Source organism: Scomber scombrus, chromosome 2, assembly GCF_963691925.1.
Source record: "Scomber scombrus chromosome 2, fScoSco1.1, whole genome shotgun sequence".
Lineage (NCBI taxonomy): Eukaryota > Metazoa > Chordata > Actinopteri > Scombriformes > Scombridae > Scomber > Scomber scombrus.
Genome location: NC_084971.1, coordinates 33,133,037 through 33,151,165, shown reverse-complemented (window position 1 = coordinate 33,151,165; position 18,129 = coordinate 33,133,037). Strand labels below are relative to the sequence as shown.

General features: G+C 37.6%; 3 protein-coding genes across 3 annotated transcripts in view; 1 reads left to right on the top strand and 2 right to left on the bottom strand.

Moving 5' to 3' along the window:
• The window catches only part of wipf2a (WAS/WASL interacting protein family, member 2a), a 32,767-nt gene extending 28,400 nt beyond the window's left edge, over positions 1–4,367 (bottom strand). Inside the window, exon 1 of the mRNA XM_062437859.1 lies at positions 3,850–4,367. The gene's annotated coding sequence lies outside the window, so the exon portion shown is untranslated. The remainder of the gene's footprint in view (positions 1–3,849) is intronic.
• A 1,841-nt stretch (positions 4,368–6,208) lies between these two features.
• mrpl21 (mitochondrial ribosomal protein L21) lies at positions 6,209–7,008 on the top strand. Its single transcript, XM_062437861.1, has one exon. It carries the CDS (start codon positions 6,222–6,224, stop codon positions 6,804–6,806), a length of 585 nt encoding a protein of 194 aa, XP_062293845.1. The 5' UTR covers positions 6,209–6,221; the 3' UTR covers positions 6,807–7,008.
• A 1,232-nt stretch (positions 7,009–8,240) lies between these two features.
• On the bottom strand, positions 8,241–16,547 carry c2h6orf120 (chromosome 2 C6orf120 homolog). The gene is made up of 2 exons (XM_062437862.1): positions 16,471–16,547; positions 8,241–12,977 (listed from the first exon to the last, which is right to left on the bottom strand). The coding sequence occupies exon 2, from the start codon at positions 12,941–12,943 to the stop codon at positions 12,389–12,391; it is 555 nt and encodes a 184-aa protein (XP_062293846.1). The 5' UTR covers positions 12,944–12,977; positions 16,471–16,547; the 3' UTR covers positions 8,241–12,388.
• Between the last annotated feature and the right edge of the window lie 1,582 nt (positions 16,548–18,129).

Below are 18,129 nucleotides of genomic sequence, written 5' to 3'. Positions count from 1 at the left end.
TGCCTTAACTTTTACAATTCCAGATATTTTTAGACCTTAAATATCAAAAACTAACCTTTTTTTAGGGGTGAAGGAACCTGTCACCCAGTGCATCAGTGAGGCTCGTTGACGACTACAAGATAAATCAGGTTTATACACAAACACTACTTAGTTAGTTTATGTAGTTTACTTTTTTTGGTTTGGTTCCAAGCATGAAATTAAAAATCACCTGACACTCAAAGCTCGATATTAAAAAACACACCTGTGATATTCCTCCGTACCTGAAACTGATCTGGATGTGTCAGCTCTGCACACAATGACTGACTGAGGTCACTGGATCTCCCCAAACCAGTTAGCTGTCTGGGCCTATTGTTGGTTTATGCAGGCGGCGTTAACTCCTCACCCCACCCTCCCTCTCTCTCTCTCTCTCTCTCTCTCTCTCTGTCTCTACCTCGCCCTAACCCTGGGCTGCTCCATTCCTCAGGCTGCAATGTGTGTCGGGGCAGGTTTGCTTTGAGTAGAAGCTGAAGGAATCTCACCGAGCGAGCTCATTAGTCAGTCGGTGGTGACGAGGTTGAAATGGCAGAATATGTGTGTGTGTGTGTGTGTGTGTGTGTGTGTGTGTGTGTGTGTGTGTGTGTGTGTGTGTGTGTGTGTGTGTGTGTGGGGTCTGTCGAATGCACGAGGACCGAACCCGGTTTCAATGAAGCTTCTTTACTATTCTGCTAATAATCTGAATAATTGCACAATTTAGCTCCCAGTAACCAGGAGATAGTTCAGGATAAACGCTCCCATTCAAAAATAAATGACTCCCATTTAGAAATCAAGGTTTTATAAATCATTAATAAGCAATTAAATACAGATTTAATGTGTCATGTAAGCGTTATTGATTAGATTTAGTAGTAAAACACCTAAACAATAAAAAATTAAACAATCAACTGTTGACTTTTCCAGTTAATCAGTGTTAATACTGTAATAATTCAATGATTAGCTGATTAATGTATAAGCTGAAAATTAAACAGGCGACACATTTAATAAATAATAAATATAAAAGGAGAAACACTTCCTGTTTCAGAAGATGTGGTGTGAAGATTTTCTAGTTTTTTCTCTTATTTCATATCATTATAAATTAAATACAGTTTGATTTCTGACTTTAGGAAGAAAAACAAACACTATAATGATATTTAGACTGGTGAGACTTTGCTGTTAAACTGACCTTTTCTTTTTTAAATCAACTATTAACCCTTAAATACTGTTCAGGGTCTAATTCGACCCATTTTTACATTTGAGAAAAGAAGAAAGAAAAACTTTAAAACTTTTTTAAAATCTGAATTTGATGATTTATCTTCACCTGAACCAGAATATACAACAAATGGAAATATTTCAACTTTCTAACGATGTTTTTGAGCAGCTGATACACATTATTGTCGAGTGTTTGACTCAGTTTATTCCCATAATATCATTAATTCAAAGAGTTATGTTATATTGCAGGATTGTATTGTATTTATTTCTCCATCAACAAAAGGCATAAAAACTCATTAATACGCCTTCTTTGCTCTCTGAAAGCTTCATAATCACCTTTTCATTAATGACCAATGAGGTGTGAAGAATGATGATACTGTGAAAAGCACTTATATAAACAGTATTTACGGGTTAGATTAATTCATGATGAGTTGCAGCTGACGTTGGTTTCTACACTGAACACAAATATTTGAGCAGGAACGACAACAGATGGAAGAATTATTGACACTTTAAAGACATAAAACATGCTAAATAAAAGCCTCTTGTCTCAGAATGCTAGTTTATATCTGATAATATAATATTAATAATAAGAGTTTGATGCAGGTCAGTCTGACTTTATGGCGGAAATTGACAATTATTTTCTCTCTTCTCTATTAATCAATTCGTGATTTGTTCAATTAAATGTCAAATAATGGTGAAAAATGTGAATTAACTGTTTCCCAAAGTTAAAAAATGTCTTATTTTGTCCACAAACTAAAAGATAATTAATTTATAGTCACAAGAAATTAAAGAAAAACTGAAAATATTCACATTTAAGAGGCTAAAATCAGATAATTTTTGTATTTTTTCCTTTAAAAAATGTCTCAAAGTGACATATAACAGTCAAATAAATCAAATTATCGACTCTCTTATCAACATTTAAATGAATAGGATAGACTTAATATTAAAGCTGCATTGATTAATCAATCAGGTGCCCAATGTGGAATTAATTAGCAACTATTCTGATGATTTATTAATTGATTTTAGTCATTTTCTTCTTCATTTTGAGAAGAAAAAGTCCAATTTTTCTGGTTCCAGCTCTTCAAACATGACTGATTTCTTTAGTCTTCTCTGACAGTAAACATTTTATAGCTCAAATAATCAAAAGAAAAGAGTCAACAGATGAAATGATTGGAGATAATCGATAGTTGCAGCTTTTTGCTAAATATAGTAAACACCTCTCAGTGTGACTCGGTCCACTGTTATAACCCTCATCAAGGATTTATTGCAGGTGTGCCATAAGTTTACGTACCTGAGCGTCTATAATATAAAACCACACTCACCTGGCTGCTAAACAGTGATAAAAACCCAACAGGTCCTGACCTTTGACCCCTCTCCCGTTCTGTAATCTGACTAATCCCTTTCCATTAGAGATCAAAGTTAAGTGAGATCCTAAGTAGGTCATGATCGCTGAGGTTCGGTCTGCTTTAAAGCTCCAAAACAGTCGATAAACAGCCATTTAATGGAGAGAGAGAGAGAGAGAGAGAGAGAGAGAGAGAGAGAGAGAGAGAGAGAGAGAGAGAGAGAGAGAGAGAGAGAGAGAGAGAGAGAGAGAGAGAGGGAGGAAAAAAAGTTTCCCTTCACTTTAACAGTATAAAGCTGTAAAACAAGAGAGAGGATAGAAAGCCGGAGAGGAGGAGGAGGAGGTGGGGGGGTTGTACGAGGAAGCTGGATGCTTTTGTGGTCAAGGAAATACACTGAGCAAAAAAGGCCTGTGGCTCTGTGTGTGTGTGTGTGTGTGTTTCTAGGCTTTTTTTTTCTTCTCTCTTTTGGGACACTGACAGCCAAAGTTGAGCAGAACAGGGCCTAGTTTGTGCTGCTCAGACACACAGATATCTGTCATGAAACACATCCTCCTAGTTTAACTCGTTATTCTTTATAAAAAAAATAATCACGTAACGAGCAACTGTTGCATTTATCAACTATTTTTACAATCTGTTAATCATTCTGAGTCATTTTAAAGACATAAAACATACAAATTCAGTTCTGCTAGCTTCTAAAATGTGAATATATTGCATTTTTTTTTTTACATTTAAAGGTGCAGAAAACAACATTTTTCACCATTTTCTGCACCTAAACAACTATAATACCAAATAAATCATTAGTTGCAGCTTTTTTAAACCATAAAAATACAAAAAACATGCAAACTAACTAGCATTTAAAGCTCAATAAAACTGTTGCATTAATCAACAACTATTTTATTAATCTATTAATCAATCTGAGTCACTTTAAAGAAGGAAAACATTAAAAATCAGTAGTTCTAGCTTCTAAAATGTGATTATATTGTATTTTTTTGGACATTTCTCACCATTTTCTGCACCCAAACAACTACTAAATTGATTGTAGTTTAATTTATATCACAAATAATCATTAGTTGCAGCTTTTTAAACCATAAAAATACAAAAAAACATGCACACTAGCTTGGCATTTAAAGCCCAATAAAGGCCTAGTTAGACAGGTTGTTGCAGCCACTCCCAGGTAAACATCCACAGCCTGGATATTAATATTAATAAATAATAATGATAATAATAATGATGCTTAACAGGCTTTATTATAAGTTATAAGTGGAGTTAAGTTTAGTTGACTCACCTTAACTTGCAGAACAGGAGCTTTGCTGAAAGTCTCCCCCCCTCAATAAACAACATGAATGGAAAGTGCTGTTGTGGCAAAAAAAAATTAGGGGAAAAAAAGGAAAAAAATACAAAATCCTTTCTTTTTTTTTTCTTTAGTAGCAGCAGTTTGACTTTAAAAAAAACAATGTGTGTGATGGGAGGGAGCTGGCAGAGTCCTGGTGATGTAACCCTCAGGTTAGCCCAGCTAGCCTGTTAGCCTGTTAGCTCCGCTCTCTCTCGACGGCTTTAGCAGCTCAGAGGCTAGTTAGCATTTAGCCTGTTAGCCTTGTTAGCTCCGAGCTGTTTACCTTCCACACACAGCTGTCAGTTGCAGCGGTGCGTTTAAAAAAACACAAACCCACCAGCTCCTCTTTATAAAAACACACTACTAGACAAACTACTCCACACGACGGAGACACACTTGTTTAACAGTTTCAGGGGGAAAGCTAAGAAAAAGTTTGAGCCTCACTCTGGAGCTGCAGGCTTTGCACTTCTCCCCCGCTGACTGTTTATCGGCTGCTTCCTGCTCGGAAACCCGGAAACGTGAAACGAGCCGACACAAAATGGAGGACGGCAGAGTCAGGCGGTGCGTTCAAGGCGTGGTGGGAAATTACACACTTAACCCCTTTTTTGTAGGTCTGCTCATCTGTTTAGCAGAGGTCACTCACTTTGTGTCATGATATCTGGTTAAAAACTAAATGTATTTAACCCAAACTTTTTTTGGGCAATCTTTACTACTTGTATGAGGTATGTAATGCACAAAAATACCATCAGATTGCGTTTTGGTTGCTAGATAGGGTGGATTAGGATAATGTAGGACAACTAGGCTCCAGTGCATTTATCTCTTTTTCTATTCAAACGGTGTAAGTTTTAATATATTTTTCATGCAAAAAAACATGAAGGCCAACAAAATTAAAATACCAAATATGGGTGTGTGCAGTTCATAAAGTTTTGGCAGATAACGTTGCTTTGCATAAATCAATATTTGCATATTTCTAAGCCTAAAAAATAGTGTCTCAGTTTACAAAACCTACAAATTCTGAAACCATTTGACACAAGGAACATTAGTATATGTGCCATTTTCCTTTTGAGTACAATATCTAAAAATTGTCTTCTGATTAAACAAGGAAACATCTCAGGGATTTCATAATGATATTATGTTGAACAAGTCAGAGTGTGTGTATCTACCCTACAGGTTGTGCTTTAGTGTATAAAGGAAGAATAACACAAATCACTGCTGACATAAGAGATCCTGCTGGAGACATTTTTGAAGTTGAGTTTTATTTTTTTCATCTTGTACACAAAAAAGTTTGAACAAATGAGGTGTGAATGAGGTCTGTAAAACATCACATTTAGGGTCAATAGATAAAGTTAGTCGCAGTATTCTAATTACACTTTAATGCATCTCTCATCTTTGATTTTTGGTGACATTTTTGTCTTTACTGAGCATGCTCTATGGGCCCAACAACCAGGAAGCATCAGCAACATCAAGGTAATATAGAAAGACACTGGATACAGGAAGAGTGAAGCCTATTTAACATAGTGTCCAAAGCCCATAAATACAACATCACGTAATGCTACTGGGCCCAAAAAGAATCAGAATTTGATCCATTTGGTTCGATCACATTTTGGATTGTTTTATCCCCAGTCAAGTCGTCCAGAGGGCGTAGCGAGCATGCTCCATGAGTGGCTTCTTTGTCTTAAAGCACCACTGAGGAACTATCAGAGAAATGAACATGAACCCTGCTGTGTCCAATTCTCTTTGGGAACCTTTTTAGAGGGTCTAATTCAAGGCTCTCAAACGTGTGGCCCGTGGGCCAGAAGCAGCCTACCGAGGAGTCCAATCCGGCCCACTGTCCTTCCTTCTTTCCTTCCATCCTTCCTTACCTCCTTCCTTCCATCTTTCCTTCCTTCCATCTTTCCTTCTTTCCTTCCTTCCCTCCTTCCATCTTTCATTCCTTCCTTCCCTCCTTCCATCTTTCCTTCCTTCCATCTTTCCTTCCTTCCTTCCTTCCATATTTCCTTCCTTCCCTCCTTCCTTCCTTCCCTCTTCTTAATGATGTGGCCCTCATCAGATCATATTGGGCTGTTTGTGGCCCTTGAATGAAGATAAGTTTAACCCTCCTGCTATATGGTATTGGGGTTTTTATTATTATTATTATTATTATCTTATTTTATTTATTTATTTTTGTTTGTTTGTTATTTATTTATTTAGTTATTTTGTATAGTTCTGACCATCTCATGCTCCACACTCCAGTCCAATAGGTGGCAGTAAATGCACCTAAAAGTTGGTTGCCAATAGAAGAAGCAGAAGAAGAAGAAGAGTGAGCTGCACACACTTCCTGAAAGATGGCGCTGACCAGGAGCTGTGCGGCTCTGTGGAGGACAAGCAGCCTGTTTCTCCCCAAACACCGGCTCCTGTTGCCCGCTGCTGCCCGGCTGCAGAGCACCGTGAGCGGGGACGTTCTGCCCAACACCTCGCTGTCCAGCCCTCCGTGGTCGGAGGCCCGCGTGCAGCCGGAGGAGGCGCTGCAGGCCCGGCACGCCGCCACAGTCAGCACCGTTAACCAGATCATCCACCAGCAGGACTTCGGTCGCATCTTCGCCGTGGTTCACTTCTCCGGCCGCCAGTGGAAAGTCACCACCGAGGACCTGATCCTCATCGAGAACCACATCGAGGCGGACTGCGGGGAGCGGATCCGCATGGAGAAGGTGCTGCTGGTCGGCGGAGAAGACTTCACCTTGATCGGGAGGCCGCTGCTCGGGAAGGAGCTGGTCCGGGTTGACGCCACGGTCATAGAGAAGACCGAGTCCTGGCCCAAAGTACACATGAGGTTCTGGAAGAGACACCGGTTCCAGCGCAAGAGGATCATCATCCAACCTCAGACTGTGCTGAGGATCAACAGCATCCAGCTCAACCCAACACTGACATGATGAAGAGGAGGAGGAGGAAGATTATCACACACACAGACTGACTGACTCTGCATGGTTATAAATATGTAAACAAACATGTCGATAACTGTGGTTTCACTCAGAGTTGCTTTAACAGCAACAAACTAAAGACAGTGGAGCAGATGTTGCTCTTTTTTTGGTTTGTTATTGTAAATAATTCAATAAATTGTTTGCAGAAATGTGACTGAAAGATATTTTAATGCCTCTTTATCACCGGTCAGGTTTCCCAACGTCCTGGAAAACCTGGAAAATGATTGACCAATCTTTCAGTCATGGAAAAGTAAAGTAAAATGACTTGAACGCAAATGGTTTAGAAAGGTTTCTTATTGCTAATGTTGTTAGCATAAGTGAATGGGATTTAACATGGAGAAATTAGCATCACTGCTATCAATCAGTCAAATGTTATTTTATATAGCAGCTTTCAAACACAATTCAAGGTGCTTTAGAGTTTGATTGGAAAAAAACTTGGTAACTAATGCACATGTAGATAGAATAATGCAAGATAAAGAATAAAAGATTTTTTTAAAACTCACTAAAATAGTGATGAAAAGAAATAATAAAATGTACTTGTGTGTAATACTGTAGTAGCTGACAACGTCCTGGAAAATGATTTCAATGAAAGAGAGGGACCGCTGCTGGGGTTACACTAATGTTTTAGTTTTATAGTCATGAAAGATATATATAAAAGGTGTAAAATGAGTAATGTTAAAGATCCTCCCTGTAATTATTCCTCCTGTTTATACTGATCATTCAAAGATCTTCAAATGTGGTTTTAATTTAAAGTGATGGAGGGTAGAAACAGTGAAGGGATCTTCTAATGGTCAGTATGAACAGGAGGAATGATTAATGTTATAAAAACACACTTAATGTTTATTTGGGCTCCTGAATGTTGATTTAAAACACACTTGGAAAAACTTTGAACCTGCCCTTTAAAAGCTAAGCGACCCACTTGATAATTAACAGATAACAGAGGTGCAGTTGCTGATTTTTAATCTTCATTTGGGCTCCTGACATGAAGAAAAACAGCTTTAATCTTCATTTTGACTCGTGATAGTTGATATAATACACACTTGGGGGGATAAATGACCTGTTTTTACATTATTTATCAAAAATATAACATCTTCTAGTTGATTTCTTGCTCTTTTTTTCTGTTTTAAATCCTTATAAAGTAGAAAATATCTGATATTTGGCAGCTTGTTGTGTACATTCAATAGTTTTCTGATATTTGACTTAACGGTTAATTGAAAGAATTATCAATAATGAAAATAGACATAAGTGACGCCTGCTAGATGAGCTGTTAGAGACAACGTATAATCATGTAGTGATGCTCTTATAATGACAGGAGGTTTTATGGCTTCAGATTCAAACTAACGAGCTGAAACACACAAAAATAAAAACACAAATTACGAGACAGAAGAAGTTGAACAGTCTGACAAACAGCTGCTTTATTAAGAAACCTGATAATTGACTCGTCTCTGGGTGACAGGAAGCCTGCAGACGACTGATCCGAAGGCACAGTTAGAACAATTTCTGCTCAGTGGTGACGAGTCGACTCGTAAACTAACTCCTGACGATCCTCGAGGTGACGTTCAAACTAATCCATCAGGAGCTCGTCCAACAGGCGGGAAAAAAAACAACCCAAATGAAACGTTGCTGCTGATGTAGAGCTGCAACGATTAATCAATACACATGATTAATTCACAACTGTTTAGACAATCAAGTCACTTTTACAGCAAACATACCAAATATTTGATGGTTTTAAGCTCACAAAATGTAAGAATTTGCTGCATTTCTGGCTTTTTTGTTACAGTAAACGATTTAAATCTGCAACAATTAATCGATTAGTCGCCAACCACTGAATCAATCAACTATTTTAATCATTGCTTAACCAGTTGAAGTCATTTTTGAAGATACAAAATGTCCAAATTCTCTGATTCCAGCTTCTCAAATGTGAATATTTTCTGTTTTGACAACAAAAAACCCAAATGAAACGTTAATGCTGATGTAGAGCTGCAACGATTAATCGATTAATCGACTCACAGATGATTAATTCACAACTATTCCAACAATCAGGTCATTTTTAAAGCAAAAATCCCAAATATTTGATGGTTTTAAGCTCCTAAAACGTACGAATTTGCTGCATTTCTGGCTCTTTCATTACAGTAAACTGATGATTAATCGATTAATCAATTAGTTGCCAACTATTGAATTAATCAACTATTTTAATCATTGCTTAATCAGTTGAAGTCAGTTTTAAAGATAAAAAATGTCCAAATTGTCTGATTCCAGCTTCTCAAATGTGAATATTTTCCAGTTTCTTTCTTTTTTATGACATTCAACTGAATCTCTTTGAATTGAAGACATTTGAGGACGTTTTAAAAAGAACCAACTAATCGATTAATTGAGATCCACAATGAGTTGCAGCCGTAGTCACATTGAGCTTCAGGGAAAGTGTGTGACAGGTTTTTCTGTTTTTCTCACTAAATAAATAATCAAGAAAATAATCAAAGCAGACGATTAAAAAATAAAAAATGTCTTCACACACCAGACGTTTCCCTATGTGGAGTCTAACCTAAAGAAATAACAGTGAACTAAGAACCACGGTCTGCTTTGGTGATCACTGAGCCGGTCGATATCGATGTATTTTTCAGACTTTACTTAACGTCCAACAATCAACTATTTCTCTAAAGTGGTTGAAGACGATTGTATTGCTTCAGTTTCCAAACAAACACACAGAGTTTAAGACAAGGCGGTTTCTTTCATTCACAGTCAAGCCGAGCGTCTGTCGTATGTTTCTCTTTTTAAACACTCAACATGTTCAAAGTTATTAGTCGCTGTGATCGTTCCTCACTGCGGCTTTATGAAGCGACTCCTTCTTAGTTTAAAGACACTGTGACGGACGCAGAGTCAAGGAAGGAAGGGAGGAAGAAGGAAGGAAGGAAAGGAGGGAGGAAGAAGGAAGGAAAGGAGGAAGGGAGGGAAGAAGGAAGGAAGGGAGGGAGGAAGAAGGAAGGAAAGGAGGGAGGGAGGGAAGGAGGAAGGAAGGGAGGGAGGAAGAAGGAAGGAAAGGAGGGAGGAAGGAAGGAATGGAGGAAGAAGCTAGGAAAGGAGGAAGGAAGGTAGGAGGGAAGGACGGAAGGAAGGAAAGGAGGGAGGAAGGGAGGAAAGGAAAGAAATAAAGGATGAAGGAAAGGAAGGAAGGAAGGATAGAGGAAAGAAGGAAGGAGGGAGGGAGGGAGAAAGAAAAAGAGGAAGGGAAGAGGGAAGGAAAGAAGTACAGAGGAAAGAAGAAAGGGGGATGGAAGAAGGAAAGGAGGAAAGAGAGACGGAGGGAGGAAGGAAGGGAGGAAGGAAGGGAGGAAAGAAGGAACAGTCAAAACAGACTGGGTCAATTTGACCCGGGAGGACGAAACGAAGGTTAAAGACACTGTGACGGACGCAGAGTTTAAATAATACAGACGGAGGTAAAGGCATCAAAGCAGGAATCTGTCATGAAAGTTTGTGTGAAGATGAATCATCTGTGTTCGTAATCTCTTCATTCAGAGAGGGAATCACACACGAAAGAAACTAGAACTGCAACAATTAGTCGATGGATCAGTAAGTTCCCAAAGATTTCAATAGTCTAATAACAGTTTTGAGACATTAAAAAGAAAGAAAAAAAGAGTCAAAAGTTACTGATTCCAGCTTCTTAACCCTTTAAATACTGTTCCGTTCAGATTTGACCCATTTTTGACATTTAAAAGTGGTTAAAAACACATAAATTACATTAGTTTAAGCCTGACATCGTATTACTCTTCCTATAGTTACCTAGAAATGTCCAATAAATGATTTATTTTTGCACAGAGGTTAAAAAGTTATCATGAAGACTAATATCAAATATTGTTGCATCCTTTCTCATTTTAGATAACACAACATGATTGTGAATTTTGAGGTTTTTTTCACTATAATAGCGTCAAAATCTGAAGGAAACTTGTGGTTCAAAACTTGGTATGTGCATTAATTATAAAGGATTACTTATGAACAGTATGTAAATGTTAAATGTGAATATATTCTGTCATCTTTAGTCCTCTATGACTGTAAACTCCACACACTGAACTACTATTTGAGATTGATTAAAATTGAGAAAATAAGCAACAGATTCACTGATAATAAATCTTTAGTTGCAGCTCTAAACGAAACCCATTTGATTTGGCTAAAAGTCTCAGCGTGCTTCATAAAAACAGATCTTCCAGCAGATTTTTCACCTTTTAAAAAAAATCAGATAAGGTGAAATTTGCAGCGATCAGCCGGAGTTTAAACTGTCTTATAGCATTTTATTCTACGCATATTTAACCATTAAGCCGTCACCCTGCTTCTCTCTATTAGCAGTCTGCTATATAGTCCATAAATGCCTCTTATAAACCCGATAACTGCACTGAATTACCTCCAATAGACACCAGATAAAAGTTTGGCTGTTAATCTATTAAATTAACATAATATAAACATCGGAATCGACAAATTCATTTCGGTTCCTGGTAATAAAATCAGGTCGTAAAAGCCGAGCAGCCTCCAGAAATTAAAAAAAGTAGAGTTTAATACTTCAGACTGACTATCTTTCTTTTTTATTCATATATTTTAGTACAACTTTTGTCTCTTTTTGTTTGAAGATGCCAATGACGAAATGATAACCCTCAACATCGAGTCCCGGTCCAGCAGGATTATCTTTCTCTCTCTTCCCTCGTTTTCCTGCCAGCTTTGAATAAAGACACGAGAATATAAAGACATATAAAAGATGTAAAGATCCTTAGAGAGAGACTCAATGAGGACCACAGATTTAATCCTTCTGTCTCTTATATTGTAGTTGAGGTAGGAAATTATCACTTTAGAACCGTTATGAACATGAGGAATTATCACAGCGACCAATAACTCTCTAAATATAATTATGGACATGTGAGTGTTGTATTAAGATGGAAAAAACATATTCTTTTAAAAAGTAGTGCATAGAATCAAGTGCCACAAAGTGAAACCCTTCTGAGCTACTTTAGAAACCCTCGGTAGATATAAAGGTGATTTAACTCTAATTAAAACATGTTTAAAGATATATTAAATTTATGCAAAGTCTGCGCTACTTGGTGCCACTAAATTCTACAAACTGCTCCTTTAAAAGATGCCACAATTGTTCAACATCTTGACCTTTTTTTGTCTCTCAGAGGCTCAAATGTAGAAACCTGTTTTTTAACCTTAATGCACTTAATTTTCTCTGTGTATGAAAAAGGCAACAAACACCCTGTTATCGTCAAACATACAGACTTATGACTGGAAATACAGATTTAACTTCAACTTTTAAGGTGTTAAGTTTGTATGTTTGATCGCAAGTAAGAGGAAATATGTTTAAATGCTTGAGTTCCCACTGGAGTCTGGTGTGACACATTCCCATCCGTACAGATTGAAAGAAAAATAATCTTTTAATTAATTCATTAATTAATTGAAACTAACTGAGCCAACACACAGGAAGAAATCTCCTCTTTCTGATACAGCAGCAGCAGCAGAGAGAGAAAGGAAAGAAAGAAAAAAAAAACCCACTTTCAAAACAAAATCTCAAGTATAATCTTCAAAAGTCCGATTAGGATCGTCCAAAAGATCGACTCCTCCTCCTGAAAGTCCTCATCCGTGGACTGAGGCGACCTATTTTGCGGGTGTCCGTCGTCTAATGGGTACAAGCCCTTTTCGAACGGGTCCTGCAGCACCGTCTGATCGTAAAACACCCGCATTTCAAACTCGCTCTCCTTGTACGACGGGTGGCCGTAAATCCCGATGCCCACGGGCCTCGTGAAGTCCCCCGGCACCACCAGCACGTCCTGGCCGCAGGTCACCGACTGCAGCTTGTAGGTGTCGAAGCTCGGCCGCAGCGTCTTGTCGGACACGTACAGGTCGGCATCGCCCTTCAGGCTGCGCATGTGCAGGATGATCCTGCCGTCGTGGTTGAGGCGCAGGTAGCTGTAGTTCCCCGCCCCGATGTGGCCCTGGACCACGTGCAGCAGCACCCATTCATCAGGGACGTCGTCCTCCGAGAAGTTCAGGAAGCCTCGGGCCGTGGAGAGGAGGAGGGCGACGACCAGACCGCTGCAGCTCAGCATCATGATGAAGGCATCTGTTGATCAGTCAGAGGACAGCCTGAAAACAACGAGATGGACGAGAGAATCAGCTGCAGAGACACGAAGGATGGATCATTAAAACCAAATAACTAATCGTTCACAGGTCTAACTTCAACGTTTGTGCTTCATTGAAAAACTTTAATCAAGAGTTGAGCTGTGTGGTTTAGTATGAAAGGTTTATTAACAGCTGCTGGAGAGCAATTCTCCCTTTCAGCCACTAGGAGGAGCTGTAAGCTTCTGTAAACCACCTCCACCTTGGTGAAGTAAATCTGACACAGAGAGTTTTTACTGCTGCCCTCAGCTACTTTGACTCGGTAGTAAGTTAGCCTGCTAGCTGACTGGAGGGAACATGATGCAGACGAAGACACACAAAAGTCCAGCGTGGAAAAACTTCCAGAAAGTAAAGGATAATGTTGTCAGGTGTGAAATATGTGGAGCAGAGTTGAGCTATCGTGGTTTCACATGGACAAAAAGTTGCTGTCTGCTGTGACGGTTACTAAGGGAGACGGACCTGACGCTAATCACCAAACTAGTACGTCAACATCTGGAACAAAAGTTTCAGAGAGAAAACTAATGTAGCGTCTCTCATTGCTAACATGATTGCAAAGGATATGCTCAGCGTTGTTTATGACAGGGAGAAAAAAAATCCACGCTGTTAAATTTTAGTGCTGTTAACCTGTAAGATTTGTTCTTTTAATTAAAGTGTTTCTGTAAAGAAATGAAGGCTGATTGTCATTTAAATAAATACAAGTTTGTCCAGTTAAAGCTTGTTGTTTGTTATGAATATATAAAGTTATTTTTTGACACATTATCTATTTATCCCTTATGAATGTCGGCATACAGCACATAATGAATTAGTCGTTCCGACCACCCAGCGGTTAACAGACCATTAAAACATTTATATCACTAAAACCTACATCATCTTATTCTGAGTTGCTAAAGAAATGTCATCCTGAGTGTAAACTGAGAAGTCTGGGAAACTCCAACCAAACTCCATCAGATGAAGAAGAGTCTGCTGTTGAAAGCTCTGGAAAAAGTTAGAAACCGGATATTGAGTTTTGGGTTTTTTTTTTGTCATATAAGATGTTTTGTGTGTTCTATAGTGTTTGTGTCATTCTCAGTTTAAGTGGGTTTTGCGTATGATTGTGTTTAACATGTTTTATTCTAAAGGCAGAAAATTGACTATCAACAATTTCAATGATTAAATAATTGTTTTAAGTGATTTATTGAGTTAAAAAAAGCAGGAAGTTTTCTGGTTGTAGCTTCTTAAATGTGATAATTCTTTTAATTTTCTGCGTTTTATATCTTTATGACTTGATTATCTTTGTGTTTTTGACTGTTGGCCGAACAGAACACGCTTATAAGCAGTTTATAAAATGTCAAGTCAACATCTGAGAATTTGTGTTTTTTAGCTGATTAATCAATAATGGAAAATAATCGTTAGTTGCAGCCGTTGTTTAATGAGTAAAAGAGTTTCTGGAGTGAGTCACTGACCTTTATGTGTTTTCTTCCCCGATCTGCAAAACACCTACCCCCCCCAACCTCATTACTCCTACACTGGGAAACTACCCACCCCCAAAGTTTCCAGTGTGTTTTAAAGATTATTTTCATCATTGATTATTGGGCTGTGCAATATAATGACATTATACTGACATCGTGATATAAGACTAGATTATCGTGATACGGCTTACGTGTCTGTTTTTATGGTTTTTAAGGCTGATTTTCAGTTAATTGATAAACGTCTAAAGTGTTAGACATTTAGATTTATGAAACCTGAAAAAAAAGGGGCAATGTCATTTTTATTTCTCCATTCAGACCACTTTAATCCTCAAAAGTCCAATTAGAAGCATATTTATGACAAATAGAGACTTGAATCCGGTCAAATCTTGACTAGATTAACAAAATAAGACAATACAATTTACTCTGTAAAGATTTTGTGTGATTGTATTAAAAAAAAGAAGGTAAAAATACCTTTTCTATCTTTATTTTAAGGGGGAAAAGGAGCTTTGCACGACTGTAACTAACAACATGACTGGATGTTAAAAAGTGCTGTGAGTTTAAAGCCATAAAATGAGTGAAATCCACCTTTTTTACCCCCTCTTTCTCTCTCTCTGTCCTTCAGGGTAAAGTTACAAGCAATATTAATGTTGTACGACCTGTTTTCAGCTGATACTGAACTTTAGCTCCATAAACCTGATCAGGACCTGATAAGAAAACCTCTGAGGCCGCTTTAGCCCATTTCCATGACTTAATTTAAGTAGTTTAACAAAGGTAGGCCCACATAGCGACTATAGGGCACAGTATCAGGTTTTTACCTGCCCCCCCATCCCAAATCTGTTTCAGGTGGAGAGCTTAGTTGAGGCTTTTGTTGAACATCAGAACCAGAGCTGTCAACTTTTCAGAAAACCTTGGAGCAAGATTTGGGGAAGGCTTTCTAGAAAGTTTGGCTTCCATACATCAAAGACATTTATATTAAATGTGTACTTTAAGTAAAGAAACATGAGCATGTACAGCATGGACACATTAGAAATGTGGTTGGGACAGTCTAATGGGGGTTCTGGGGGTCATTTAACAGAGTAGATGTCATTTCCTGTATTCTGGAGCCTTTTAACAGGTGCTTTGATTTCACTAAATGATGGATTCATTTTATAATTACATCCCAGAGGAAGCGTTTGGCCTCAGATCACACATTAGAAGATATTACAAAGCTAAATATAGAAGTTGATGATTAGTATATTCATATTAAATGAATCTACTGATCCATTTAAAAGTGGGGGGTCCAGGTTCATGCAGCCTGTCTTATATCTGTTATCTTTTATATCAGGTCATCCCTAATTCAAAACATTTCCACGCCTGGAAAACAGTTTTTCTGATTTCATAGCTTTTCCAGGTATTTCATGACATAAAACAGAATAAAGTTAAAAAAAAAAAAAAAAACATAGCTGTAAAGTTACCTGTTGAGTATTTGACCCAGTTTCACCTGTTACAACCTCATCTGAGTCTGAAATTAAACTAATTTAATCAAAAGCTAAAAATAAACCGTCCTTTGACCTTTTTAACGGTTTTAACGGTCATTATAACAGATTAACCGCCAACAATCCGCTTTAACGTTACATTTTAAAACTGTTAAAATCATTTCTTAACATGTAAAGAATAAAAATAATTAAATAAACATCTTTTATACTCTATTAGTTTAATGCTAACAGGCTGACATCTCACCTATATCACCTTTTATTACTCTGACACGGTACGATATCTAAATAAACTAACAAAAACCAAGCGTCATACTTTAATTCACTATCTAGTATAAATATCTATAAACTCACTTAATGATTTTTTATATTTAATAAAATAAAGAGTGACGTTAGCGCAAGTTAGCAGCTTGAACGCAGCTAAGCCTGTTCAAGCCTGAGCTGTTTGTTTATAGAAAATAAAGGCTATGAAATTACTTTAAACTTCATAATTATGCTACGAATTAATATGCATATTAAAAGTGAGCTTCTTGTACTTACACAGCTGTCATTTCTTCACCAGCATCTTCACGCAAACACTCACAAACCTGCTGGAAACAAAGTTCACTTCTTCTTCGGCTTCTTCCTTTTTTTAAAAAAATCTTGTGATGGACGAAAGAAACTCGCTACCGCCATCTAGTGGAGACACGTGTTTAAAAGCAGAGAGACTCACTACCGCCATCTAGTGGAGACACGTGTTTAAAAGCAGAGAGACTCACTACCGCCATCTAGTGGAGACACGTGTTTAAAAAGAGAGACGCTCACTACCGCCATCTAGTGGAGACACGTGTTTAAACGAGAGACTCACTCCCGCCATCTAGTGGAGACACTTGTTTAAAGGGTAAGTTTTCATTTATTAAAGTGAGTCTTAAATCAACAGTCAGGTGTTTAAAATGAAGATTAAGTGTGTTTTTCTTGCTGTAATATTTTCTCCTGTTCATACTGAGCATTAGAAGATCCTTTCATCATGTTTACAAAGAAAGAAAGAAAGAAAGAGGAACAAGATGAAGATAGATGAATAGAAAGAAAGAAAGAAAGGAGGAAGATGAAGAAGAAAAAACAAGAAAAAGGAGGAAGAAAGAACAAGAAAAAGGAGGAAGATGAGGAAAGAGAGACAAAGAAAAGAAAGAAAGAAAAAGGCGGAGGAGGAACAAGATGAGGATAGATGAATAGAAAGAAAAAAGAAAAGGGAGGAAAAAGAGGAAGAAAGAACAAGGAGGAAGAGGAAGATGAGGAAAGAAAGAAAGAGAGAAAGAAAGAAAAATAAAGAGGAAAGAGGGAAAGAGAAAAAGAAAGAAAGAAAGGAGAAAGAGATGGATGGATGGATATATAGATAGATAAATGAGGAGGAAGAGAGAACAAGGAGGAGAGGAGATGAGGAAAGAAAGAAGAAATCAGTCAAATCAAGTTTTCTATGTTTCAACGTTAGTCTTATTATTACCAAAGTCTCTTTTTGTTATGTGTCAGATATCACTTGATATAATAAAAGTAAATAAAACGTGTGCAGGTAGAAACCTACTGCGGGTTTATCTTAAAACTTCAACCTATAAGAGGTAAAACACAATAAGAATTACAGTAAAATATATACAAAATAAACAAATATATAATTAACCTAATTAATATATTGAAATAAACTAAAACCTACATTACAAATTCTGGATTATGTACCAGAATCTTTAGTCATCAGAGTATTTTTTGAGTTTCATTTTGGATCTGAGCAAAGAGAGAATCAGTCAGGAAGTGCAAGTTTCTATTCTATAATTGGCAGAGTTCCCACTGTTTTCTTTAAATCATATCCAGGACATTTCCAGCTGCTACAGTACGACAGACAACTGATCACGCCAAACACTAATCAGGGTTTCCCACAGAACTTGAGAATATACTGGTGGGATCTCAGTTCGACCCTGTACGGTGGTAGAACATTTCGTAAATGTTTATGTAAAATTCTGGTTTCACTCTGAGAGCAACATTAAGAGGTTAATATCTAGATAGAAGCAGAGAAGGGCTGTGCCTTAATGTTGCCCATTGAAGGCAGCGTAAGAACAGACTATGCATGCACAAACCTTCTAAAACGTTTCCATTCCCTTAAAAAGGCGGAGAGAAGCAAAGGAAGGAGAAATTATTTTCCAGGACATTTGACTTTTTCTTTTCATTTTTCAT

Coding starts and splice junctions, on each gene's coding strand:
- mrpl21 (XM_062437861.1), top strand. CDS start 6,222: ATGGCGCTGACCAGGAGCTGTGCGGCTCTGTGGAGGACAAGCAGCCTG.
- c2h6orf120 (XM_062437862.1), bottom strand. CDS start 12,943: ATGATGCTGAGCTGCAGCGGTCTGGTCGTCGCCCTCCTCCTCTCCACG.